We start from the raw sequence: 26,352 nt of genomic DNA, 5'->3' as shown, positions 1-26,352 counted from the left end.
GGTCCATCTTGTTCCTCTAGTATCTTTGGGGGTGATTGCTGGTTGGCATGGGCTCGGTGGGCCGAAGGGCCTGTGTCCATGATGCATCTCTAATGTCTGGTGGAGCACATTCCCTCTCCCGCGCTCCACACCGTCTCTGGCACCCATCTCCCACTCCTCCCCCTATGGCCATCGATCGGCAAGCTCAGTGCCACGATGGAGAGACCGTCCCACCAAAACTCGCCCGTCTCGGTGCCAACTGGAGCACCCCCCCCCCCCCCCCCCCCCTCCCCCCACCCCCTCCCCCTCCACCCAACCCAGCCTCTCCTTCTTTCAATGTGCAGGAAGGAACTGCAGGTGCCGGTTTAAACCGAAGACAAGGCACAAAATGTTGGAGCAAACCCTGGCCAGCAGGAGGAACGATTGTCGGCGAGCCAAGCAAAAAAAAACAACCGCAGATACAAGTAACAACGGAACAAAAACACAACGTCACAGCTCAGCCGAACGAGGTCCACGGCTAAAATATCCTCAGTGCAATTCTTTCGCTTCGAGCGATCCTTTGCCAGCGAGGCAGTCACTCTGCAGAAACCAGCGACCCACCAGCAGGTCAGTAACAGGACACACAGATGGATGCTAAAATACTGGAGCAGCTGAGCGGGACAGGCAGGCAGCATAGCTGGCGGCGTTTCGGGTCGAGACCCTTCTTCAGACCAGGGGCCTACCACCAGAAGATGGGCCGAGCGGCCAGCTTCTGCGTCCGCGACAGCTCGAGTTGATCGCCTCACGGTGCAGAAGTGCGACTCACCGCCCACGTTGTACCTTACCCTCTGCTCTCAGAACGGGAGAGAAGATGATCGTTCGGCCCATCGCACCCGTGCTAGCCCATTGCCTTGGACGGGGTGGGGGTGGATTCTGTGGAATTCTCTGCCTCGGAAGGCAGTGGAGGCCGATTCACTGGATCGTTTCAAGCGAGAGTCACATTTAGCTCTCAGGGATAACGGAATCAAGGGATACGGGGAGAGAGCAGGAACGGGGTACTGATTGTGGATGATCGGCCAAGATCATGGTGAATGGCGGTGCTGGCTCGAAGGGCCGAATGGCCTACTCCTGCGCCTATTTTCTATGTCTCTGTGAGAGGCTCTGCTCCTCTCTGCACGGTCGCCGTTGGCCGATCTCTCCGTTGGACAGTCCCCGGCCACTCGGTCAAGATGGCGGTCAAGATGGCAGTCCTTGCGGCAAAGGTTGGCAGGCGGTGGGGCGAGCTGCTGCCTGTCAGCGGGTTCACGGTGGCCGCTCCTCCATCGTAGGTCCTTGCGACGATGGGGGGGGGCGGGGAGGTGGGGGAGGGGGAAGCAGCTCGGACCGTCAACGGCGAGAGCGGCGAGTGACGGAGATTGAAGGGCGGCGGACTAGCGGGAGAGACGGTGGACGCAGCACGAAGCGAGACTCGCCGAGAGCAAGCCCGAGTTCAGTCCTCTCACTCCCTGCAACAAGGAGAAACACCCCACATCAGCACCAGAGGCACACACGCACATGCACACACACACGCGCACACACACACACACACACACACACGCACACACGCGCGCACACACACACACACACACACACGCACGCACACACGCACGCACACACGCACACGCGCACGCACACACACACACGCGCTCACACACGCACGCGCGAACACACACACACACGCGTGAACACACACACATACGCGCGCACGCACGCACACGCACGAGAATCGGCCCCAATCTCCACACAGTCCCATTTGGGGTTGCCAACTTCCTCACTCCCAAAGAAGGGACAAAGGGTAACGTCACCGCCCCGCGCCATTGCTGGAGCGGGAGCACGTGGCCGCTGGCTGGGTGAGATCACGTTGGGCGCGCGGGGCGGTGACGTCAACCTTTGTCCCTTCTTTGGGAGTGTGGAAGTTGGCAACCCTACTAATACAGGACAAACTAATTTAGCCCAAAATACGGGATGTCCCGGCTAATACGGGACAGTTGGCAACCCTAGTCCCATTGAACGTAGAAACATAGAAAAGTAGGTGCCATTCGGCCCTTTCAACCAGCACCACCATTCAATATGATCATGGCTGATCATCTAAAATCAGTCCCCATCATCGTTTGGAGATACAGCACGGAAACAGGCCCTTCGACGAGCGATCTCCATACACTAACGCTATCCTACACACACTAGGGGGAAATTTACAATTTTACCAAAGTCAATTAACCTACAAACCTGCACGTCTTTGGAGTGTGGGAGGAAACCGGAGCACCCGGAGAAAACCCACGCAGGTCCATCCCGCTGCAATGTTTTACTCTGCACTTAATTCCCATTTTACATTTTGTTTAGTTAAGAGATAAAGCTTCAGTCTAAGATTAAGAGATCAGCCACTCAAGACTGCAACGAGAACCTCCATCTCTGGATTTCTAAACACAAGTGGCTTGAGGAGTCTAGGTCATTGAGTGGAAACGGTACGGAGAGGATTTAGAAGGATCTTGCCAGGACTCGAGGGTTCGAGCTATAGGGAGAGGTTGGGCAGGCTAGGACTTTATTCCATGGAGCGCAGGAAGATGAGGGGAGATCTTAAAGAGGTGCATAAAATCATGAATGGAATAGTTAGATGTGCAGATTTGTAGGTTAATTGGCTTTGGTAAAATTGCAAATTATCCCTTGCATGTGTAGGATAGTGCTGGTGTACGGGGTGATCGCTGGTGGGTGTGGACTCGGTGGGCTGAGGGGCCTGCTTCTTAGGGTTGCCAACTGTCCCGTATTGGCCGGCACATCCAGTATTTTGGCCTAAATTAGTTTGTCCCGTCCGGGACCGCCCTTGTCCCGTATTAAGCCCGGGGGGCGCTGTAGGTCCAGACAGTGTGGGCCCGGACAGTGTGGGCCCGGACAGTGTGGGCCCGGACAGTGTGGGCCCGGACAGTGTGGGCCCGGACAGTGTGGGCCCGGACAGTGTGGGCCCGGACAGTGTGGGCCCGGACAGTGTGGGCCCGGACAGTGTGGGCCCGGACAGTGTGGGCCCGGACAGTGTGGGCCCGGACAGTGTGGGCCCGGACAGTGTGGGCCCGGACAGTGTGGGCCCGGACAGTGTGGGCCCGGACAGTGTGGGCCCGGACAGTGTGGGCCCGGACAGTGTGGGCCCGGACAGTTTGAGCCCGGACAGTTTGAGCCCGGACAGTTTGAGCCCGGACAGTGTGGGCCCGGACAGTGTGGGCCCGGACAGTGTGGGCCCGGACAGTGTGGGCCCGGACAGTGTGGGCCCGGACAGTGTGGGCCCGGACAGTGTGGGCCCGGACAGTTTGAGCCCGGACAGTTTGAGCCCGGACAGTTTGAGCCCGGACAGTGTGGGCCCGGACAGTGTGGGCCCGGACAGTTTAGGCCCAGAGGCCTGGGCGCCACCTAACGGAGGTTGCGTAGCAACCTTCTTCCCAGCCCGGGCGGCCGCCATTGGTGGAGTGGGAGCACATGGCCGCTGGCTGGGCGAGGTCACGTGGGGCGCGAGGCGGTGACGTCCCTTATTTGGGAATGAGGAAGTTGGCAACCCTACTGTTTCTGCGCTGTATCTCTAAAGTCTAGAGCAGGTTTGGCCGTGACTTCACTCACCCTTTCTCATCATGTCAACTTCTGCTCTGTTGTCTCTCTGACCACTGCTCCACCACGACCAACGACAATGGCTCCATTTCAGTCATTTGCGCAGCGGCCTAATCACCGGACAGACAAAGAAAGGGTGGTTTAGTTTGGAGATAGAGCGCTGAGATAGTCCCTTTAGTCCACCCAATCTGGAAATGCCTCCTCGAAAGCTGATGCCCCCTTGAAAAGTCATCGAGAAAAATTGGAATTGGCACTCTGGCCCTCAAAGTCCACATCGACCATCGGGAAAGAATCCGAACAATTTAAAACTGAGGTTGATTTTGAATTCATCAATTTAACTTCAAGTAGTTAACTTTAGACTTCAGAGATACAGCGTGGAAACAGGCCCTTCTGCCCACTGAGTCAACAACGACCAGTGATCCCCGCACACTAACACTATCCTACACACACCAGGGACAATTTACAATTTTACCAAAGCCAATCAGCCTGCAAACCTGTGCTCCTTTGGAGTGTGGGAGGAAACCGGAGCACCCGGAGAATACCCACGCAGGTCACAGGAAGAACGTACAAACTCCGTACAGACAGCACCCGTGGTCAGGATCGAACCTGGATCTCTGGCGCTGTGAGGCAGCAACTCTACCGCTGCGCCACCGTGCCGCCCAGATTCTTTAAACAGAATTAAGAGCAGCAGAGGCCCCCATTCCATGGGACGTCAGTAGAAGCCGAAAGATCTTCCACCCCAACCCCACCTTTCAATTAGACTTTGGTTCCCTAGAACACCAGTCTATTTACTACACACCTTGGCATGTTGCCAAATTCTCTACCAAAGTTCCAAAGGTGTTCAGAAGGAATGTGCCTTGGCGTTCCGCTCACAAATGCCAACTCAAACGTACAGTTAAGAATAAAGCACAAACACATCAAAGCAATAAGGATACACCATTACGGAGTAAACAAGTGGGTGAAAATAAACCAGAGCAAAAAAGAGAGACTGCAGACTTTGGTTATTGAGTAGAACGATCACTTGTGGAAACAATGCTGTCTGGCTGTGGCTGCTTTGACAGTCCGGAGTCGGTTTGTAGGTTAATTGTCTTTGCATAAGATTGTAAATGATCGCTAGTGTGTAGGATAGTGCTAGTATCGGCGTGGACTCGGTGGGCCGAAGGGCCCGTTTCCACACTGTATTTCTCAAGTATAGTCGAAAGAAACCATTAAGCACGGTAGCGCAGCGGTAGAGTTGCTGCTTTACAGCGAATGCAGCGCCGGAGACACAGGTTCGATCCTGACTACGGGTGCTGCACTGTAAGGAGTTTGTACGTTCTCCCCGTGACCTGCGTGGGTTTTCTCCGAGATCTTCGGTTTCCTCCCACACTCCAAAGACGTACAGGTTTGTAGGTTAATTGGCTGGGTTAATGTAAAAAATTGTCCCTAGTGGGTGTAGGATAGTGTTAATGTACGGGGATCACTGGGCGGCACGGACTTGGAGGGCCGAAAAGGCCTGTTTCCGGCTGTAGATATATGATATGATGATATGATAACAGCTGGGAGTTAGTCATTGGAGATGGCTTCTGTCATCTGTGCAATTTCCTGTTTAATGGTCTGATATCTAGAGTGGATGACTAAACTAAACATCTAGTCTAAAGTAAACATTATTCCCTTGTCATGTGACTGTACACTGTAAATGGCTCGATTGTAATCACGTATTGTCTTTCCACTGACTGGGCTATCCTTCCGGCACGAGAAAGTGGTCTCCAGCTACCATCTATCTCATCGGAGACCCTCGGACTATCTTTGCTCAGGCTTTACCTTGCACTAAACGTTATTCCTTTTATCCTGTATCTGTACACAGTAGACGGCTCGATTGTAATCGCGTATTGTCTTTCCGCTGTCTGGTTAGCGCGCAACACGAAAGCTTTTCACTGTACCTCGGTACACGGGACAGCAAACCGAACGGAAGGGATTTTGGGAGAATGCAATATGAAGAGAGAGTACAGCAAGGCAGAGTGGACACACGTGGGGACAGACCTTTCCTTCACCTCCCCCCCTCCACCCACCCCTCCCCTCCCCCCCCCCATCACCCCCTTGTAGATTAGTGTAATGGTGTCACTCATGTTATGTGTCATGTTTTTGTAGTTACCCCCCTTTAGCTTTTGAGTGACCACTGCTTGCGTGATTCGGGTTAGTGTAAGTGGAACGTGCAGGCGTGAGGTCGTGCTTGCTATGTAGTTAATAAAGCCTTTGGATCATTATCCAGGTGTAAGGCTTCTGTTATTATACAGTCAACACAACATGGATCCCACTTCTGACACCATGTTGTGTTGACTGTATAATAACAGAAGCCTTACACCTGGATAATGATCCAAAGACTTTATTAACTACATAGCAAGCACGACCTCACGCCTGCACCCCTCCCCCACTCCCCTCCACCTCCCCCGCCTCGCCACTGTCTCCTCACCTGCCGGCGTCTCTTCCTCAGGATGCAGCCGAGGAGGACAACGTTGGCAAACACGCTGACCACCATCACCACGGTGGCCGTCCGCGACCTCGGTGTGGAGACGGGCTCAGAGAGGCACTCGGTGGCGGCCAGTGCCTGCCCCTCAACGGCCAAGCTGACAGACATTGAGGTGGCCTGGCTTTGGCCATCTCCGTCGGCCTGGCTGGCGTTGACCGGACTGGCATTGCTCCCGTTGGTCAGGCTGGCGTTGGCGGACGCTGGGCCGGGACCGTGGCCACGGGTGGAGATTGCAGGACTGCCACTGCCCACCATTGACGCATTGTTCAGGGCATGGGTGGTGGTTGGTGGAGTTGCGCCCACACCATTGGGCAAGTTGGTGGCACTGCCATTGGCGGCCGATGGGTCTGGATTACTCCCAGTGCTGGAGGCTGGAGATGAAAGGTTTCCATTGGGGGGCGTGCAGCCCGCTGGCGACGGCGGGTTTGTTACCGCGTCTGGAGACGTTGGCACGGCAGTGGTCGTTGGCGTTTGGTCGGCTCCACCGGTGATGTTACCCAATTCTATCACCGAGGCCAGAGTGGAACTTGCTGCTGTAGACAATGCGGTCTTAACTTGTCCTAGAACACACGGGATGTAAAGAGAAACCAGCTTGAAAGATCACTGCTAATGATTACACACACAAAAAGCTGCAGTAACTCATTTGGTCAGGCAGCATCTCTGGAGAACATGGATAGGTGACGTTTCACAGAGTGCTGGAGTAACTCAGCGGGTCAGGCAGCATCTGTGGAGAACATGGATAGGTGACGTTTCACAGAGTGCTGGAATAACTCAGCGGGTCAGGCAGCATCTGTGGAGAACATGGATAGGTGACGTTTCACAGAGTGCTGGAGTAACTCAGCGGGTCAGGCAGCATCTGTGGAGAACATGGATAGGTGACGTTTCACAGAGTGCTGGAGTAACTCAATCTGAGTCAATCTGAAACATCACCTATCCATGTTCTCCAGAACTGCTGTCTGACCGGCTGACTTTAGATTTTAGACTTTAGAGGGACAGCATCGAAACAGGCCCTTCTATATACCTCTTTGGTGTCCCTCGGACTATATATGATCGGACTTTTATCTTGCATTAACGTTATTCCCTGATCATGGTAGACACAAATTGCTGGAGTACCTCAGCAGGGCAGGCAGCATCCCATTCCTTCTCTCCAGAGATGCTGCCTGTCCCGCTGAGTTACTCCAGCACTTTGTGGCTATCTTCAGTGTAAACCAGCACCTGCAGTTCCTTCCCACACAATCTCGTACCATGCATCGGTACGGGCGGCACGGTGGCGCAGCGGTAGAGTTGCTGCTTTACAGCGAATGCAGCGCTGGAGACTCAGGTTCGATCCTGACTACGGGCGCCGTCTGTACGGAGTTTGTACGTTCTCCCCGTGACCTGCGTGGGTTTTCTCCGAGATCTTCGGTTTCCTCCCACACTCCAAAGACGTGCAGGTATGTAGGTTAATTGGCTGGGTAAATGTCTTTCCGCTGACTGGTTAGCACGCAACAAAAGCTTTTCGCTGTACCTCGGTACAGATGACAATAAACCAAACTGAACTGGACACACTTACCTGGCGAACAGGTGTGCAAAACACACTCACTGAAGCAGGATCCATTACTCTTATATTTCGCATCAAAGGACTGCAGGTTTCCCAGCAGCGTCTGGAGAAGATGCGTGGAATTCCATTGCGTTACTTGACAGTCAGCGGGTTCCTATTGGGGGCAAAGCAGAGGGAGAATCAGGAGAGTGGCCGATGATTCAGCAGCCGGACACATCATGCTGCATTCCTAAACCAAACAACTTCATCTCCCCCAGCCACGTTATTCCCCTGCAATGGCCTTTGCCCCTTTGGCAGCAATTTAACATCAAACTAGGGTCATTCATCAGGAATCAATCTCCCTCAACAACTTCCTTGGCTACAGATGACAAGATTCCCGTAAGACACTGCCAGGCAGCTGTTTCCAGATGCAACCGAGCTGTTCTGAAACGTCCCCTCCAGCTTCACAGACCAGTTACACCCTTGTGGCGAGATACATTCATAGGTTCTAGCAGCAGAATTAGGCCATTCGGCCCATCAAGTCTACTCCGCCGGTAGACACAAAATGCTGGAGTAACTCAGCGGGACAGGCAGCATCTCTGGAGAGAAGGAACGGGGCGACCCTTCTTCAGACTGATGAAGAACTAACGAAGACCGAAGTCTAATCCGCCATTCAATCATGGCTGATCTATCACTCCCTCTCAACCCCATTCTCCTGCCTTCTCCCCGTAGCCCCGACACCCGCACCAATCACCTCCACTACCGAGGATAGACACCAAGTGCTGGAGTAACCCTGCGGGTCGGGCTGCATCTCTGGAGAATGTGGATAGGTGACGTTTCAGGTTGGGACCCTTCTTCAGACTGAAGAAGAAAGGCCCCGTCCCAACAAGTCACCTATCCCTGTTGTCTCCCTGCTGTGAAGCTGTCCAGTTGGCAGCTAGTGCAGCTCAGTGGTAGGCTTTCTCTGGGTGCTCCGGTTCTCTCCCACATTCCAAAAACCTGCCGGTCTTCCCTGTTAATAGGCTTCTGTAAACTGCCCCTAGTGTGCGTAGGGTAGAATAAGTGCACGGGGTGATCGATGGCCGGCACGAACTCGGTGAGGGGGGGGGAGAGGGGGGGAGAAGAGATATGATTGAAGTTAGAGAAATCAAAATTCATACCGCTGGGTTGTAAGCAGCCCGGGCAAAATATGAATCCTTTTAAGAAGTTCTTCCCACGGTACCTTGTGTCTAAGATATTGGATAGGAACCAGAGGGCAAACTAAAGTTGACATTGAAAGTTGGGCCAGAGAGGGGGCTATTCAGTTAGGGGGGGGGGTGGGGGGGGGGGATATTTGGCAAAGGATGGATGAACGAAAACCACAAACAATTAACTCTCAGACAGACACAAAATGCTGGAGTAACTCAGCGGGACAGGCAGCATCTCTGGAGAGAAGGAACGGGCAACGTTTTGGGTCAAGACCAAAGGTACAAAGGTACAAAGGTATTAGGATAGATTAGGCGAGTGGGCAAATGCATGGCAGATGCAATATAATGTGGATAAATGTGAGGTTATCCACTTTGGCGGCAAGAACAGGAAAGCAGAGTATTACCTGAATGGTGACCGATTGGGAGAAGGGGAGATGCAACGTGACCTGGGTGTCATGGTGCACCAGTCATTGAAAGCAAGCGTGCAGGTGCAGCAGGCAGTGAAGAAAGCGAATGGTATGTTGGCATTCATAGCAAGAGGATTTGAGTTTAGGAGCAGGGAGGTTCTGCTGCAGTTGTACAGGGCCTTGGTGAGACCGCACCTGGAGTATTGTGTGCAGTTTTGGTCTCCTAACCTGAGGAAAGACGTTCTTGCCTTAGAGGGAGTACAGAGAAGGTTCACCAGATTGATCCCTGGGATGGCGGGTCTTACATATGAGGAAAGACTAGATAGACTGGGCTTGTACTCACTGGAATTTAGAAGACTGAGGGGGGATCTTATAGAAACATATAATATTCTTATGGGGTTGGAGAGGCTAGATGCGGGAAGATTGTTCCCGATATTGGGGGAGTCCAGAACCAGGGGTCACAGCTTAAGGATAAGGGGGAAGTCTTTTAGGACCGAGATGAGAAAACATTTCTTCACACAGAGAGTGGTGAGTCTGTGGAATTCTCTGCCACAGAAGGTAGTTGAGGCCAGTTCATTGGCTATATTTAAGAGGGAGTTAGATGTGGCCCTTTTTGCTAAAGGGATCAGGGGGTATGGAGAGAAGGCAGGTACGGGCTACTGAGTTGGATGATCAGCCATGATCATATTGAATGGCGGTGCAGGCTCGAAGGGCCGAATGGCCTACTCCTGCACCTATTTTCTATGTTTCTATGTTTCTGCCTACTAAACTGGCGCCATGACATACTACGGTTTTTAGGGTCGAGTGGTCTATCCTCTGGTATCTTTGGACAAGACCCATCTTCAGACTGAAGAAGGGTCTCGACCCGAAACGTCACCGTACCTTCTCTCCACAGAGGTGCTCCCCGTCCCGCTGAGTTACTCCAGCACTTTGTGCCTACCTGCGATTTAAACCAGGTTTTTTTTCCTTGAACAATTTATTCCCATTCTCCAGCTGGCCAACTCACCGTGACTGGACAAGCCTCGATGAATGTTATCTCCTGTATGACTATGGTGACGAGGGGTTGGAGCGGGTCCACGGAGTTCCGGTGGAGGTGGCCCAAGGAACGATTCAGTGACAACAAGGCCTGCAGATCCAAACAGCAAGTGTCCTGTGGAAACACAACACGAGAGCGAGGGGTGAGGGTGACTTCGTCCACTGTCAGCCATGATCACATTGAATGGTGGTGCTGGCTCGAAGGGCTGAATGGCCTCCTCCTGCACCTATTGTCTATTGTCAGGGCAAACTGGAGGAACGGCCCTTGATATTTCGCTTGGGCAGCTTACAGCCCAGCGGCAAAAGGTGTAGGAAACAAAAACTGCAGATGCTGGTTAGAATCGAAGGTAGACACAAAATGCTGGAGTAACTCAGCGGGTCAGGCAGCATCTCGGGAGAGAAGGAACGGGTGACGTTTTGGGTCGAGACCCTTCTTCAGACTGAAGATCAGTCTGAAGATGGGTCTTGTCCAAAGATACCAGAGGAACAAGATAGACCACTCGACCCTAAAAACCGTAGTATGTCATGGCGCCATTTTAGTAGGCAGAAACTTGTCTAGTATCTTTGGTCTTGACCCAAAACGTCACCCATTCCTTCTCTCCCGAGATGCTGCCTGACCCGCTGAGTTACTCCAGCATTTTGTGTCTACCTTACTTACAGCCCAGCGGTATGAATATCAATTTCTCGAATTTCAAAATAGAGTCTGAAGAAGGGTCTCGACCCGAAACGTCACCCTGTCTTTTTCCCCAGAGATGCTGCCCGACCCGCTGAGTTACTCCAGCATTTTGTGTCTATCTTCGGTGTAAACCAGCATCTGCAGTTCCTTGCTACACAATAATCTATCAATCTCTGCTTTAAAAATACGCAATCACCTGGTCTCACAGCCAATAGTGTCACAGAGTGATACAGTGTGGAAACAGGCCCTTCGGCCCAACTTGCCCACACCAGCCAACATGTCCCAGCTACACTAGTCCCACCTGACTGCGCTTGGTCCATACCCCACCAAACCTGTCCTATCCATGTACCTGTCTAACGGTTTCTTAAATGTTGGGATAGTCCCTGCCTCAACTACCTCCTCCGGCAGTTCGTTCCATACACCCACCACCCTTTGTGTGAAAAAGTTTCTACTCCGATTCCCATTAAATCTTTTCCCCTTCACCTTTAACCTATGTCCTCTGCTCCTCGATTCCCCTATTCTGGGCAAGAGATTCTGTCCTCTCATGATTTTATACATCTCTTTTACATCACCCCTCATCCTCCTGCACTCCAAGGAATAGAGACCCAGCCTGCTCGACCTCTCCCTGTAGCTCAGACCCTCTAGTCCTGGCAACATCCTCGTAAATCTTCTCTGAACCCTTTCAAGCTTGACAATATCTTTCCTATAACATGGTGCCCAGAACTGAACACAATGAGTTCCATAGATTTAACGCCCTCTGGCTAAAGTGGAGGCGGCAGGAACGGGGTACTGATTGTGAATGGTCAGCCATGATCACATTGAATGGCGGTGCTGGCTCGAAAGGCCGATTGGCCTCCTCCTGCACCTGTTGTCTATTGTCCATAAAGACACCCAGCTTCTGTAATTCCCTGAATGACTGAGAGTCAGGGGGAGAGGGAGACGAGAGATGTAGACGGTGATGTAGAGAGATATAGAACAAATGAATGAAAGACGTGCAAAAAAGTAACGACGATAAAGGAAACAGGCCATTGTTGGTTGTGGGCTAGGTGAAACCGAGTTCCAATGAGACAACTTTGAAGCTAGTACATCGACTTGTGTGGGGAGGGACAGAGAGAGAGAGGGAATGCCTGGGTTACTTGAAGTCAGAGAACTCAATATTCATACCACTGGGTCGTTTGCCGCCCAAGCAAAATATGATATGTAAAGAAGTTCTCCCCACAGTTCCTCGTGTCGAAGATTTGACAGGAACCCGAGGGTGATGTTTGTCACACGGAGGGTAATGTCCCTAAATACCACCAAGACCAAGGAGCTGATCATCAACTTCCGTAGGTCACATAACGGGGAATACGCCCCGGATCTCTATCAACGGGGACAGTGTGGAGAGAGTGTCCAGCTTCAAGTTTCTGGGCACTCACATTTCGGAGGACCTAACATGGTCCAATAACACTGCTGCGCTGGTCAAGAAGGCACAACAAAGACTGTTCTACTTAAGAACACTGAAAAAGTCTGGTCTACCCCAACAGCTGCTGACGACCTTCTACCGCTGCACCATAGAGAGCATCCTAACGCATGGCATCCCTGTGTGGTACCTCAGCTGCACGGAGGCAGAAAGGAAAGCTCTACAGCGGGTAGTCCATAGAGCTCAGAGGGCCATCGGAACACAGCTACCAGACTTGGAGGGCATCTACAACACACGATGCCTCAGAAAAGCCACCAGCATCCACAAAGACTCTTCACACCCCTGCAACAGTCTGTTCGAACTCCTTCCATCGGGCAGACGATACAAGGCCTTCTACGCCCGCACCTCCAGACTCAGGAACAGCTTCACCCCCAGGGCCATAGCTGCTATGAACCGGTCCTGCTGAGCCGGATGGCCACAACGCATAGATCAACTTGCACTTTACCCTGTCTAAAAACTGTCACAATTGTTTCATTTCGTTGGGTTGCTGTTAATTACTTAAATTATTGCATCGTATGGGAGGCGCATTCCCAATCTTGTTGTACCCCTGTACAATGACAATAAAGATATATTGTATTGTATTGTATTGTATTGTGGGTACATGGAACGAGCTGCCATAGATAGTGGTGGAGGCAGGTACAATCGTGACATATATAGTACACTTGGACAGATTAGTTTAGTTCAGAGATAGAGTGGAAACTGAGTCCTCGCCATCCAGCGATTGCCCCGTTCACCAGCACGATCCTACAATTTCACCAAGGTCACACCTGTACGTCTTTGGGTGTGTAAAACGTACAGATCGCACCCGCATGGCAGCAACTTCACCGCCGCCCAAACGCTGGTAGACACCCTGGTATTTTGGGGAGGTAATCTCACCAGCTGTGGCCCTCGTGTGTGGCTCGACTGCATTCATGTACGGTACGATTAGCCTGGGTCACACGCAGGCAAAGGATCTACCACAACATCTCTGGAGGATAATAAACCAGAACCGTTAACTATGTTACAGTGAATTGTAATTTACCATTCCAGTAGAATCGGGCAGGTACACTGTGAGATTGTAGTCAGTGGGAAGAGTATTTCTCTGCAAGCAAAGAGAAAAAATAATGATTTAAATTGAGCACCATTGGTTTTTGTAATCTTGATCGCTGGTACTTTGAGCGTGTGTATCATATCATATCATATCATATATATACAGCCGGAAACAGGCCTTTTCGGCCCACCAAGTCCGTGCCGCCCAGCGATCCCCGCACATTAACACTATCCTACACCCACTAGGGACAATTTTTACATTTTACATTTACCCAGCCAATTAACCTACATACCTGTACGTCTTTGGAGTGTGGGAGGAAACCGAAGATCTCGGAGAAAACCCATGCAGGTCACGGGGAGAACGTACAAACTCCTTACAGTGCAGCACCCGTAGTCAGGATCGAACCTGAGTCTCCGGCGCTGCATTCGCTGTAAAGCAGCAACTCTACCGCTGCGCTACCGTGCCGCCCATATATATGATATATATATATATATATATATATCAATTTCGGCCCACCACAAACTGGAGGAACAGCACCTCATATTTCGCTTGGGCAGCTTACAGCCCAGCGGTATGAACATTGACTTCTCCAACTTTAGATAGTTCCTCCGTTCCTCTCTTTCCCTCCCCCCTTCCACTGTCTTCCTGTCTCCAACTACATCCTTTCTTTGTCCCACCCTCTCTCCTGACATCAGTCGGAAGAAGGGTCTCGACCCGAAACGCCACCCATTCCGTCTCTCCAGAGATGCTGCCTGACCTGCTGAGTTACTCCAGCATTTTGTGACCTTCGCTCTACGTAAACACAAAGTATCAGCGATCAACATTAAAAAATATATTTTACGTGTGTTTGTGGGCATTAGGTCATATGTGTCTCTAAACTAAACTAAAGTGAAAGGAGTAGAGAAGGCAGTGGAGGCCAATTCTCTGAATGCATTCAAGAGAGAGCTAGATAGAGCTCTTAAGGATAGTGGAGTCAGCGGGTATGGGGAGAGGGCAGGAACGGGGTACTGATTGAGAATGATCACATTGAATGGTGGTGCTGGCTCGAAGGGCCGAATGGCCTCCTCCTGCACCTATTGTCTATTATCTAAACCACAAGACCAAAGCAAGGGCACATCTGTTAAATTACTGGATTGTAATTGCCTGCCTCATTAGTTCATAAGTGATAGGAGCAGAATTAGGCCATTCGGCCCATCAAGTCTACTCTGCCATTCAATCATGGCTGATCTGTCTCTCCCTCCTAACCCCATTCTCCTGCCTTCTCCCCGTAACCCCCGACACCCGTATCTGCCTTAAAAATATCCACTGACTTGGCCTCCACCGCCTTCTGTGGCAAAGAATTCCACAGATTCACCATGGGTATATTACAGCGTACAGGCGGCACGGTAGCGCAGCGGTAGAGTTGCTGCTTTACAGCGAATGCAGCGCCGGAGACTCAGGTTCGATCCTGACTACGGGTGCTGCACTGTAAGGGGTTTGTACATTCTCCCCGTGACCTGCGTGGGTTTTCTCCGAGATCTTCGGTTTCCTCCCACACTCCAAAGACGTACAGGTATGTAGGTTAATTGGCTGGGTAAATGTAAAAATTGTCCCTGGTGGGTGTAGGATAGTGTTAATGTACGGGGATCGCTGGGCGGCACGGACTTGGTGGGCCGAAAAGGCCTGTTTCCGGCTGTATATATATGATATGATATGATATGATATGTTCACACATGCTGTTGTGCTGCTGCAAGTAAGAACTCCATTGTTCTATCTTGCACAGATGACATAAAACACTCTCCACTCTTGAACGACCACACAGACACACACATCACAGCTGCGGTCACACTCTCTCTCCCCCCAAACACCTTTCACTTCTCACCTTTAACCAGCTGATATAAAAGCAGAGATTACTCGAATCATCCACAGCTCAGAAACCTTTCATCTCCGATGAATAGAGTCATAAAGTCACCTAGCACGGAAATAGGCCCTTCGGCCCGACTTTCCCTGCCAGCTGAGATTGCGCTATCTGCGCCCATAGTCACAGAGTGATACAGCCTGGAAACAGGCCCTTCGGCCCAACTTGCCCACACCGGCCAACATGCCCCATCTACACATGTCCCACCAGCCTGTGTTTGGTTCATATCCCTCCAAACCTGTCCTATCCATGTACCTGTCTAACTGTTTCTTAAACGTTGGGATAGTCCCAGCGTCAACTACCTCCTCTGGCAGCTTGTTCCATACACCCACCACCCTCCGTGTGAAAAAGTTTAGAGATACAGCGTGGAAACAGGCCCTTTCGGCCCACCGGGTCCGCGCCGCCCAGCGATCCCCGCACATTAACACTATCCTACACCGACTAGGGAAAATGTTTACATTTACAAAGCCAATTAACCTACAAACCCGTACGTCTTTGGAGTGTGGGGGTGGGGGGGGGGGGGAACCGGAACACCCTGAGAAAACCCACGCAGGTCACAAGGAGAACGTACAAACTCCGTACAGACAGCACCCTGGTTGGGATCGAACCCGGGTCTCTGGCGCTGTGAGGCAGCAGCTTTACCCGCTGCACCACCCAATTACAGTACCTGACTCAAATACCTCTTCAGGCAGAAACAAGGAACTGCAGATGCTGGTTCAAATCGAAGGTATCACAAAATGCTGGAGTAACTCAGTGGGACAGGCAGCATCTCTGGAGAGGAATGGGCCGAGACCCTTCTTCAGACTGATGATGTTCATACTTCATCCTACTTCATATTCGTTCATATTACTTCAGTCTGAAGAAGGGTCTCGACCCGAAACGTCACCCATTCCTTCCCTCCCGAGATGCTGCCTGACCCGCTGAGTTACTCCAGCATTTTGTGTGTACAGCTGAAAGTGAGCCAGTCTGGACAATAGACAATAGAAAATAGGTGCAGGAGAAGGCCATTCGGCCCTTCGAGCCAGCACCGCCATTCAATGTGATCATGGCTGATCATTCTCAATCAGTACCCCGTTCCTGCCTTCTCCCCATACCCCCTGACTCAGCTATCTTTAAGAGCTCTATCTAGCTCTCTCTTGAATGTATTCAGAGAATTGGCCTCCACTGCCTTCTGAGGCAGAGAATTCCACAGATTCACAACTCTCTGACTAAAAAAGTTTTTCCTCATCTCTGTTCTAAATGGCCTACCCCTTATTCTTAAACTGGAAGGTATTTATTTCACAAATAGCTGGAGTAACTCAGCGGGTCGGGCAGCATCTCAGGAGAGAAGGAATGGGCGACGTTTCGGGTCGAGACCCTTCTTCAGACTGAGTAGTATGAACTAATATGAAGCAGTATGAAGTATGGACATCATCAGTCTGAATAATCCAGTCTGGACTGGAAGTGCAGCAGGTCGAGTTGCTGCTTCACGGCGCCAGAGACCCGGCTTCTGTCTCTGTCTGGCCGTTTCCCGAGCAGCCCCCCCACCCTCCAACCCCCCCCCCCCCCACCCTCCAACCCCCCCACCCCCCCACAAGCCGTCGCCAACTCACCAGATTCTGGATGGCCTCGTCGTAGGACTCGGTCACGAAGACACCCCAGTCAGAAAAGTTACACGCTGCGCTGCCTCCCAACGACAGTACAAACACCAGGAATGTCGCCTGGGGCAAGAGAAAATAAACTTATTGGAGAGAAGCCCCCGCTCGCTCTTCACCAGCAACAGCGAGGAATGGGCGGAGGGTCAGATGACCGCAACATCGGGGCCGCTCAGCCCACCGGGTCCATGCTACCCCCCCCTCGAGGGGGAACGTCGAGAGCGAGGAGGGACACAGAGGTTGGAAAATGAAGGGGGACCTGGCAGAGGGGCTGTGGAGAACAAAGTGGGGGGGGGCTAGGGGGATGGGGGGGGGGGTGGAGGAGGTTGGGGGGGGCAAAAGATGGGACTGTTCGTTGAAATGGTTGTAACTTTGTCGGCAGCAGAAACGTGGCGATCCTTGAGGACTGCCGTCCTGCCGAGGCGAGGCGTGCTGTGTAACTATACCGGGGGGCATGCAACACGAAGCATTGCGCTGTACCTGGCAATAAAGTGTCATTGAACCGTTCGGAGAGCAGGGCTACAAGTCCCACTCTCCCCCACACCCCTGGCACTTATTTTCACATAGGCCTTCAACTCCCCTTCTGCTTATTTTTGGCATCAACTTACAATAAACGGTGGTGGTGATGGTGAACCATCAGCCGGAGTGTAGGGGGAAACCGGAGCACCCAGAGGAAACCCACGCGGTCACATGGAGAGCGTGCAAACTCCACGCACGCTGCACCAGAGGCGAGGCCACGAGGCCACACGCGACAGGGGCAGAATCAGGCCATTCGGCCCATCAAGTCTACTCCGCCATTCGATCATGGCAGCTTCCTCCCCATACCCCTCGATTCCATTAGCCCCGTGAGTTATACAGAACAAGAGGAGATATATACTCACAATCAGCCCCCTCAGTGACACCCGCTGTTTCTTTAGTGAGCTCGTCGGACGTACATGAGAAAATTTCATCTCAACATTCCCACAGGTTTACATTCCACAACTAAAGACTGGTCATCTCCTGGAAACACAAGGAAACAGGTCAGACGTGATAGGAGCAGAATTGAGCCATTTAGCCCATGGAGTCCACTCCGCCATTCAATCATGGCTGGACTATCTCTCCCTCCCAACCCCATTCTCCAGCCTTCTCCCCACAACCCCCGACACACGTACTAATCAAGAATCTATCTATCTATCTCTGCCTTAAAAATATCCACTTGGACTTGGCCTCTGTGGCAAAGAATCCCATAGATTCACCACCCTCTGACTAAAGAAATTCCTCCTCATCTCCTTCCTAAAGGATCATCCTTTAATTCTGAGGCTGTGCCCTCTGGTCCTAGACTCTCCCACCAGTGGGAACATCCTCTCCACATCCACTCTATCCAGGCCGCTCACTATTCGGTACGTTTCAATGAGGTCCCCCCTCATCGTTCTAAACCCCAGCGAGTACAGGCCCAGTGCTGACAAACGCTCATCGTAGGTTAACCCACTCACTCATTCCTGGGATCATTCTTGTAAACCTCCTCTGGTTTATCAGTCACTCAGCAAGACAAAGAGATAGTGCCTCAGTCGACCAAAACATGTCTCACCCTCCCGAGGGGCAAGATCGAGGCTCATGCCGTCTGCCTCGACCCTAGGGGCAAGTCCCTGCCCCCCTGTACACTGGGGATGTATCAGTGACATGGAGATAACGAGAGTGCTTGGGCGGCACGGTGGCGCAGCGGGTAGAGCTGCTGCCTCACAGCGCCAGAGACCCGGGTTCCATCCTGACTACGGGTGCCGTCTGTACGGAGTTTGTACGTTCTCCCCGTGACCCGTGTGGGTTTTCTCCGGGTGCTCCGGTTTCCTCCCACGCTCCAAAGACGTGCGGGTTTGTAGATTAATTGGCTTCGGTAAATTGTCCCTAATATGTCGGATAGAAATGGTGTATGGGTGATCAGAAGTGGTGGGCCGAAGGACCTGGTCCAACGCTGTTTCATTGAAGAGAGTGGCAGCAGAGAGAGGAAGGTGTTGTCAAACTGTAAAGGATACAGAGAAGATTCACGAGGATGTTGCCAGGACTCACGAGGCCGAGTGAAAGGGAGAGGTTGAGCAGGACGGGTCTCTATTCCATGGAGCGCAGGAGGACGAGGGGTGATCTTATAGAAGCGTATAAAATTATGAGGGGAATAGATCGGGTAGATGCACAGAGTCTCTTGCCCAGAGTAGGGGAATCGAGGACCAGAGGACATAGGTTTAAGGTGAAGGGGAAAAGATTTAATAGGAATCTGAGGGGTAACTTTTTCACACAAAGAGTGGTGGGTGTATGGAACGAGCTGCCAGAGGAGGTAGTTGTGGCAAAGTTTAAGAAACATTCAGACAGGTACATGGATAGGACAGGTTTAAGAGGGATATGGACCAAACGCAGGCAGGTGGGACTAGTGCAGATGGGGCAGGTTGGCCAGTTGGGCCGAAGGGCCTGTTTCCATGATGTATCACTCCATGACAATAGAGTGCCATTGGACCATCGTAGTAAACAACACGAAAGGCAGTGAAAAAGGGCGAGAGAGAATTGGGAAGAAAAGAGGAACGAGAGAAAACGAGAACAAAAGGCCAGGGATCAAAACATTAACTCAACAGTGAAAAGGCAGAGCAGTGAAAGGCAGTCTTTGTACCCAATTCAAAGGAAGAATGTGGATTGTGCTCTTCGATGCATCTCAGAATAAAGGAAAGAGACTTACCAACATTTGGTAAACAACATTAATAAAAACGAGTGAGATCGATGGGTTTTGAGTGGGTTGGAAGCGTGGTTGTTTGTGAATGTAAGGAGATGGGGTTTAGGCCTCCTGGGCTTGCCGAGTCCGTCTGCTCGCCTGCCAGTTCACCCGCACGCTTCCTGCTCAAGGAACCCACGACTGTCTAGTCCAAGTGGCAGGGTGGGGGTGTCACAGTGGGGCAGTGGCCTGCACTACAGGTTGCCACGGCGGTAGAATTGCTGCCTTGGTCGGCGCGGACCCGGTGGGCCAAAGGGCCTGTTTCCGCGCTGAGTCTCTAAACTACACTAAAACTCCGCATTCTGTGTCTTCCCCTTTGCTCCACCTATTGCACTTGAGATTGACTTGATTGCGTTTATGTGCAGTGCCATCTGATCTGTTTGGACAGCACCGAACCTGGTCATTATCACAAGGTCTTAAGTGATCGAAACAGAATTAGTCCAATCGCCCCACCGTCTACTCCGCCATTCAATCATGGCTGATCTATCTCTCCCCCCTTACCCCATTCACCTGCCTTCTCCCCATAACCCCTTATCACTCTGCTATTCATGGGGTCCTGCCGTGCACTGATTCGCAAAGAAAATAGGTGCAGGAGGAGGCCATTTGGCCCTTCGAGCCAGCACCGCCATTCCTTGTGATCAAGGCTGATCATCCACAATCAGTAACCCGTGCCTGCCTTCTCCCCATGTCCTTTGATTCCACTAGCCCCTAGAGCTCTATCTAACTCTCTCTTAAATGCATCCAGTGAATTGGCCTCCACTGCCCTCTGTGGCAGAGAATTCCACAAATTCACAACTCTCTGGGTGGAAAAGTTTATTCCTCGCATCAGTTTTAAACGGCCCTCCCCTTTATTCTTAGAGTAAAACCGCCACATTTCTTATGGGACGGAGGCACAGGTCATAAGGACGTCAATAGATTGTAAAAAATAATTGGCATAAACCCATTTCACTTGTGGAATGAAGATATGCATGAAATTTAAAAAAAGGGATGGTCTGTTAAGAAAATTATTAATTAATCTTGAAATATTTCAATCACATCATTAAAAATCAAAGACTTTGAAGACCTAGATTGCAATGAATCGTAAAATCTCAGTCACAGAAGAATCTCGGTGAGTCATAGAGTTGTACAGTACAAATTCAGGCCCTTCGGCCCACATTTGTCCATGCCGACCAAGTTGACGCACACCAGGCTTGTCCCATCTGCCTGGATTTGGCCCGTACCCCTCCAAACCCTGTCCGAATGGCTTTAAACAAAAATAAACGTATCCACTTCTATAGCTTCCTCTGGCGGCTCATTCAAGATAGGGGCGGCACGGTGGCGCAGCGGGTAGAGCTGCTGCCTCACAGCGCCAGAGACCCGGGTTCCATCCCGACTACGGGTGCTGTCTGTACGGAGTTTGCACGTTCTCCCTGTGACCTGCGTGGGTTTTCTCCGGGTGCTCCGGTTTCCTCCCACACTCCAATGACGCGCGGGTTTGTCGGCTAACTAACTTTAGGACAATTGTCCGTTTTTGTCACTGTTACTGTTTGTTTTACGTGTATGTGGGCGTATCTACACATATGTAAAATATTCTGTTGATCATATTGTTTACAGATTGCTATGTTTACATTATTCTGTTGGGCTGCTGTCTGTAAGAATTTCATTGTTCTGTCTGGGACATATGACAATCAAACACTCTTGGCTAGTGTGTCGTGGTTAGTATCGCTGGTCAGCACAGACTCGGTGGACCGAAGGGCCTGTTTCCGTGTTGTATCTCTAAAGTCTAAATGGACTACCCTCTGAGTGAGGAAGTTGGCCCGGAGGTCCCTCTTAAATATCTCCTGTCTCGGATTTAGATTGATTACTGTCACATACAGGGAATAACTTGATGCTGCATGCTTTCCACACGTACCAGATCATCTCCCCTCTCCCCTGACTCTCAGTCTGAAGAAGGGTCTCAACCCAAAACTTCACCTATTCCTTCTCTCTAGAGATGCTGCCCATCCCGCTGAGTTTTTTTTGTGTCTATCTTCTATACATTGGTAGAGCAAAGAGGGGAGAAACAGAGTGCAGAATATAGTTCTCAGCATTGTAGCGCATCAGTTCTAGAGACAAAGTCCAATGTCCACAATGGGGTAGAGGTGAATCGTGCAGTAGCCTAGCTCATGGAAGGGCCGTTCAGAAGCCTGACAACAGAGGGGGAGAAGCTGTTCCTGAGTCTGGCGGTGCACGCTTTCAAGCTTCTGTACCTTCTGCCGGACGGGAGCGGGGAGAAGAAGGAATGGCCGGGGTGGGACAGGGACTAGTCTTTGGTTTTGTACACTAATACTGGGGCATTTCTGTGCAACTTCACTGCAGCGAAGTCTATCTTTGCAATCCCGGTCAAGACGGATTGTTAAAACCCATCCATGCAGGTCGGTCTATTCAGTCCTTCCCAACAGATCATTCTAATATTGTAGGAAGGAACTGCAGATGCTGGTTTAAACCGAAGATAGAGACAAAGTGCTGGAGTAACTCAGCGGGTGCAGGCAGCATCGCAGCAGTAATTATATTGCACTGCGTGTGGTTTCGAGCATCAGAAGAATACCAAGTCTCTTGTGTCAAAGCGCTGATGTTGCACTTTAACACAACCTCGTGCTGTGCAAATTGGTCGGTAGTTAGTTTCGATTTGATTTGCAAAGTGGGCAAAACTTCCTGCACAAGAAGGAGAAGAGCACGAGTTCTCTTTAAACTTTCGCAACCGAGGGGGGGAAAAAAAGAGTTTTTCCTTCCTACTCTCCCGCAGGTGTGTCTTACCTGAAGAATCTCTCTCACTCTATGATAATCCGCCGGCCGCGATGGGGAGCGTCTGTCACTCAACCCCCGAGTGGTAGAAAGTGAGATGTGGCCAGAGAGAGAACATCTCGGCTTTTATTGAGGATGAAAGGGCGGGGGGGAGGAGGAGCCGGTGGAGGGCAGGATTGTGTGTTGGGGTTTCCATGTGCCAATGTTGCCGCAGTGGGCGGGTGAATGAATGATCACCGCCCGCTCTCCTACATCACAGGCAACTTCAAGTAACCCTTGCGCTCTCTCTCTCTCTCTCTCCCTCTCCCTCCCTCTCTCCCTCCCTCCCTCCCTCTCCCTCTCCCTCTCTCCCTCCCCTTCCCAGTTCTCAAACCATTACTGTCTCCGACTCTAGTGTATACTAGAAGTGTATACTAGTAGTGTATACTCGTGTATACTAGTGTATACTAGAAGCGTATACTAGTGTATACTGGTGTGTACTAGAAGTGTATACTAATGTATACTAGAAGTGTATACTAGAAGTGTATACTAGTGTATACTAGAAGTGTATACTAGTGTATACTAGTGTATACTAGTAGTGTATACTAGTGTATACTAGCATGTACTAGAAGTGTATACTAGTGTATACTAGAAGTGTATACTAGAAGTGTATACTAGAAGTGTATACTAGAAGTGTATACTAGTGTATACTAGTAGTGTATACTAGTGTATACTAGCGTGTACTAGAAGTGTATACTAGTGTATACTAGTAGTGTATACTAGTGTATACTAGTGTATACTAGACATGCATACTAGAAGTGTATACTAGTGTATACTAGAAGTGTATACTAGTGTATACTAATAGTGTATACTCGTGTATACTAGAAGTGTATACTAGTGTATACTAGTAGTGTATACTAGTGTATACTAGAAGTGTATACTAGTGTATACTAGTGTATACTAGTGTATACTAGTGTATACTAGAGGAACTGCAGATAGACACAAAATGTTGGAGTAACTCAGCGGGTCAGGCAGCATCTCTGGAGAGAAGGAATGGTCGACGTTTCGGGTCGAGACCCTTCCTCAGACTGGTTTGGGAAACATAGAAACATAAGGGATGAGGGAAACGAGAGATATAGACGGTGATGTGGAGAGATAAAGAACAATGAATGAAAAATATGCAAAAAAAAGTAACGATGATAAAGGAAACAGGCCATTGTTGGCTGTTTGTTGGGTGAGAACGAGGAGCTGGTGCGACTTGGGTGGGGGAGGGGTGGAGAGGGAGGGAATGCCGGGGTTACTTGAAGTTAGAGAAATCAATGTCCATACCACTGGGCTGTCAGCTGCCCAAGCGAAATATGTGATGCTATTCCTCCAATTTGTGTTTAGCCTCACTCTGACACTGGACAGAAAGGTCAGTGTGGGAATGGGAAGGAGAATTAAAGTGTTTGGCAACCGGGAGATCAGGTAGGTTCAGGCGGACTGAGCGAAGGTGTTCAGCGAAACGATCGCCCAGTCTGCGTTTGGTCTCGCCGATGTATAAGAGTCCGCATCTGGAACACCGGATACAGTGGATGAGGTCGGAGGAGGTGCAGGTGAACCTCTGCCTCGCCTGAAAGGACTGCCGGGGTCCCTGGACAGAGTCGAGGGAAGAGGTACAGGGACAGGTGTAGCATCTCCTGCGGTTGCAGGGGAAGCGGTGGTGTGGGTGGGAAGGGATGAGTTAACCAGGGAGTTGCGGAGGGAACGGTCTCTGCGGAAGGCGGAAAAGGGGTGGAGATGGGAAGATGTGGCTGGCGGTGGGATCCTGTTGGAGGTGGCTGGGATTCCGGAGGATGATGTGTTGTGGGATTACTCTCATACTTGTCCCCAAGTGTGTGGGGGGGGGGGGGAGAATGGATGAGTGCAGGATGAGCACAAATGGTTGGTTGGTTGGTTGGTGGCTAGCATGGACTCTGCGGGTCGAAGGGCCTGTTTCCGCGCAGTACGGCTGACTCAATGTGAGGTCGGATAGGAACGGTCCAAGCTAGTGTAGCTGGGGCATCTTGCCGTGGGCGGTGACTGACTCAAAGCGAGAGGTGAGAGTGGGAGTGTCACGGAAAGCCAAGATGACAAGCAGCAACCAGCCAGCCGGCAACCGACCGATGGTGGTGCCGTGCCAAAAGCGAGGAGCCCATCTATTCTGGCAGTGCAGAGGAGACCACATCAATGAGCCAGCCTCATCCGGAACCAGAGTGGACGGTGGAGGTGGGAGAGAAAGTTAAGAGGTGACGATGCAGGCATGACCTCTCTCGGTGGAGAGTGTGGTGAGAAGGGAGGGAGGGGAGGGGAGGGGAGGGGAGGGGGGTGTGGGCGGGAGAGATCGAAGAATGGACCAGTGAGTCACGGAGGGAATGGAAGTGGAGAGGAGGGGAAAGTGTGACTGCTGATGGAATCATGTTAGAGGCGGAAATCTTCCAAGGTGTCAGTGGTGGAGGGTGAACTATGAAAAGCTCCATGAACTCACCTCCCACGCCATCGGAAAGCGACCGAAAGTCATAGTCGTAGAGTAATACAGTATGGAAACAGGCCCTTCAGCCCAACTTCTATACTCAATAATACTATACATATATAACTCATATATACATTCGACTATTAATTCCCGGAATGGCGGGACTGTCGTATGTTGAAAGACTGGCGCGACTAGGCTTGTATACACTGGAATTTAGAAGGATGAGAGGGGATCTTATTGAAACGTATAAGATTATTAAGGGGTTGGACACGTTGGAGGCAGGAAACACGTTCCCAATGTTGTGGGAGTCCAGAACCAGGGGCCACAGTTTAAGAATAAGGGGTAGGCCATTTAAAACGGAGATGAGGAAAAACTTTTTCAGTCAGAGAGTTGTGAATCTGTGGAATTCACTGCCTCAGAGGGCAGTGGAGGCCAATTCTCTGGATGCTTTCAAGAGAGAGCTGGATAGAGCTCTTAAGGATAGTGGAGTCAGGGGGTATGGGGAGAAGGCAGGAACAGGGTACTGATTGAGAATGATCAGCCATGATCACATTGAATGGCGGCGCTGGCTCGAAGGGCCGAATGGCCTCCTCCTGCACCTATTGTCTTTTGACTAGTCCCGACCCGGGGTCAGATCCCCCGGCACAGGAGCTTGATCGCGCGTCGAGGAATGCGTGCCGCCGGCTACGGGAGTCAAGATTGTCCCGTCGAGGTTCGAGGCCCCCGACCGCTGGAGGACAAAGAAGGGAGAGACTGAACTTTTTATCCCCTTCCATCAGAGTGATGAATGTGGGGGAATCACAGTGGTGGATGTTTATGTTTATGTATTTTGTGTGTCCTGTTGCTTTTCGCTGTTATGATTGTATGGCAAATGAAATCCCTCGTATGTTGCAAAACATACTTGGCTGATAAAGTATGATTATGATGATCATGATTATAAGTCCCGCGGTTGAGTTGAGAAGCGGGTCACAGATTCTATTTTGAAGATAGACACAGAAAGCTGGAGTAACTCAGCGGGACAGGTAGCATCTCTGGAGAGAAGGAACGGGCGACGTTTCAGGACGACACGTGTCTGAAGAAGGAATGTCACCCATTCCTTCTCTCCCGAGATGCTGCCTGTCCCGCTGAGTTACTCCAGCTGTTTGAGCCAGAGGAGGTAGTTGAGGCAGATGGCTTGAAAAGACACCTGGACAGGTATGTGGACAGGGAAGGTTTGGAGGGATATTGGGCAGACGTGGGCAAATGGAACTAGCTTAAATGGGGTATCTTGGTCGGCACGGATGAGTTGGGCCGAAGGGCCTGTTTCGGTGTTGTATGACCCTATGGCTCTAACACTAGGTAACCATAATAGTGCCGAAACCAAAGCCACAGTCTGTAGAAGATCACAGTTGCTGAGGTTGGTGTTGTGCAGTGTTCAACAGCCTGATAGTTGCTGGAAAGAAGCTGCTTT

At 51.1% G+C, this 26,352-nt stretch overlaps 1 protein-coding gene across 1 annotated transcript; it reads right to left on the bottom strand.

Moving 5' to 3' along the window:
• Window positions 1-319: 319 nt before the first annotated feature.
• Window positions 320-24,950, bottom strand: LOC144611413 (uncharacterized). The gene is made up of 9 exons (XM_078430483.1): window positions 24,918-24,950; window positions 22,445-22,555; window positions 16,897-17,004; window positions 13,399-13,458; window positions 10,214-10,357; window positions 7,647-7,788; window positions 6,038-6,654; window positions 3,598-3,695; window positions 320-1,463 (listed from the first exon to the last, which is right to left on the bottom strand). The coding sequence occupies exons 1-8, from the start codon at window positions 24,948-24,950 to the stop codon at window positions 3,612-3,614; spliced, it is 1,299 nt and encodes a 432-aa protein (XP_078286609.1). The 3' UTR covers window positions 320-1,463; window positions 3,598-3,611.
• Between the last annotated feature and the right edge of the window lie 1,402 nt (window positions 24,951-26,352).

Source organism: Rhinoraja longicauda, chromosome 40 (assembly GCF_053455715.1).
Source record: "Rhinoraja longicauda isolate Sanriku21f chromosome 40, sRhiLon1.1, whole genome shotgun sequence".
In the NCBI taxonomy this organism is placed as follows: domain Eukaryota; kingdom Metazoa; phylum Chordata; class Chondrichthyes; order Rajiformes; family Arhynchobatidae; genus Rhinoraja; species Rhinoraja longicauda.
This window is presented reverse-complemented; position numbering and strand designations above follow the sequence as displayed.

Coding starts and splice junctions, on each gene's coding strand:
- LOC144611413 (XM_078430483.1), bottom strand. CDS start 24,950: ATGACTTTCGGTCGCTTTCCGATGGCGTGGGAG. Junction 7,789..10,213: donor TCGAGGCTTGTCCAGTCACG/GTGAGTTGGCCA, acceptor TGCCCCCAATAG/GAACCCGCTGACTGTCAAGT. Junction 6,655..7,646: donor TTTGCACACCTGTTCGCCAG/GTAAGTGTGTCC, acceptor CGTGTGTTCTAG/GACAAGTTAAGACCGCATTG.